Source organism: Meleagris gallopavo, unplaced genomic scaffold (genome assembly GCF_000146605.3).
Source record: "Meleagris gallopavo isolate NT-WF06-2002-E0010 breed Aviagen turkey brand Nicholas breeding stock unplaced genomic scaffold, Turkey_5.1 ChrUn_random_7180001869815, whole genome shotgun sequence".
Lineage (NCBI taxonomy): Eukaryota > Metazoa > Chordata > Aves > Galliformes > Phasianidae > Meleagris > Meleagris gallopavo.
This window is the reverse complement of record NW_011134766.1, coordinates 1-1,398: the sequence shown is the minus strand read 5'-3', so window position 1 is coordinate 1,398 and position 1,398 is coordinate 1. Positions and strand designations below refer to the sequence as shown.

The 1,398-nt window shown below is 65.0% G+C and overlaps 1 protein-coding gene across 1 annotated transcript; it reads right to left on the bottom strand.

The window, feature by feature from the left end:
• Window positions 1-208: 208 nt before the first annotated feature.
• On the bottom strand, window positions 209-1,293 carry LOC104916109 (zinc transporter ZIP5-like). The gene is made up of 3 exons (XM_010727091.3): window positions 1,123-1,293; window positions 851-1,041; window positions 209-778 (listed from the first exon to the last, which is right to left on the bottom strand). The coding sequence occupies exons 1-3, from the start codon at window positions 1,268-1,270 to the stop codon at window positions 638-640; spliced, it is 480 nt and encodes a 159-aa protein (XP_010725393.1). The 5' UTR covers window positions 1,271-1,293; the 3' UTR covers window positions 209-637.
• Between the last annotated feature and the right edge of the window lie 105 nt (window positions 1,294-1,398).

The following is a 1,398-nucleotide window of genomic DNA, read 5'->3' as shown; positions in this document are numbered from 1 at the left end:
TGTAGGAAGAGCACAGAGCTGTGCCCCACACCGCCCCACGGCCCGTCCGTGCTGAGCATTGTGAGCAGCTCCTTTGTCTCAGATCCCATTGATGCATCACCTTTGGGGGAGGGATGGGGGGGAGGGAGGGAGTAAAGGAACAACAACAACAACAACAAAACTAAAAAGAAAAGGGGGGGAAAAAGGAATAAAGTAAAAGAAAAACGCATTCAGACTTGATCTATTTTATACAATGTAAGCTGCGACCAAGTCCTGTTATTCATATTGTGGCTTTGAATCGATTATGTTTATTAAAATGCTATTGCTTCTACTCCCTCTTCTGTTGTCCTTTCTCACGGAGGGGATGTGTTCCTCTCGGTGTCAGTGCTGCCAGATCCGGGCTCTGCAGCGCCACCGAGGAGGGGTGGGGGCCCAATGTTGTCTCTGCTGTGTCCCCCCCTCCACGAGGATGTGGAGTTGGGGTCTGGCAGCTGCGACCCACGGAGCCCCCAGGGTTGGTTCCACGCGTTTCATCTTGGCAAACATCCGGGTTGGCAGATGGGTCCCACGAGGAGGGGAGAAAGTCCGAACCCAGGGGTGGGTTTTGGGGGTCCCTGCAGCCATCGGGGTGGGGGGGGCGACACGGGGGGCTGCCCCCTCAGGGCTGCAGCCACGCACTGAGGTGGCCCTCGGCCAACGCGATGCCCAGCATGATGCCGCTGCCCAGCAGGAAGCCCACGTTCTGCAGCACGAAGCGACCCCACGTGCCTCCGCCGGGACCCCGCAGCACCTCGGGGAGCTGGGGCAGAGCGGGGGCTCAGTGGGGCGCAGCGCAGCCCCAGCCCCAGCCCCCAGCCCTGCCGGCCCTCACCATGTCAGCCAAAGCCACGTAGAGGAAGGTGCCGGCGGTGGCGGTGAGGATCCACGGGGTGAGGTGAGCCGCGCTCTGCCCCACGGCCGCCCCGACGGCCGCCCCCAGGCAGGAGAGCAGCGCTGAGAGCAGGTTGAGCAGCAGGAGGGTGCGGGGGGCTGTGCCTGCCTGCAGCAGCACCGCGAGGTCACCTGCGGGGAGAGGAGGGTGGGCGTGGGGCGAGGGGTCCGGGGAGTCCGGGGGGTCCGGGGCGGGGGGTGCCGAGCTCTTACCCAGCTCGTGGGGCAGCTCGTGGCACAGCACTGCCAGCGCGGTGCTGAGGCCGCTGGGGAGGCTGTGGGAGAAGGCAACGCCTGCGGGAAGAGGGGACCTCTGTGCTGGAGCGCTCAGCCCCCGTGTCGCCGTGTCCCCCGCGCCCATCTGTCGCTGTGTTTCACATCCCTCTGCGCACTCCGTACCCCCGTCCCTTTGCCTCCTTGTACCTCCCGTGCGTCCTCACCCCCTCGCGCCCTCCCGTCACCACCCACAGCCCCCCCCCCCGCCCACCG

Coding starts and splice junctions, on each gene's coding strand:
- LOC104916109 (XM_010727091.3), bottom strand. CDS start 1,270: ATGGGCGCGGGGGACACGGCGACACGGGGGCTGAGCGCTCCAGCACAG. Junction 1,042..1,122: donor CGAGCTGCCCCACGAGCTGG/GTAAGAGCTCGG, acceptor CTCTCCCCGCAG/GTGACCTCGCGGTGCTGCTG. Junction 779..850: donor ACGTGGCTTTGGCTGACATG/GTGAGGGCCGGC, acceptor GCTCTGCCCCAG/CTCCCCGAGGTGCTGCGGGG.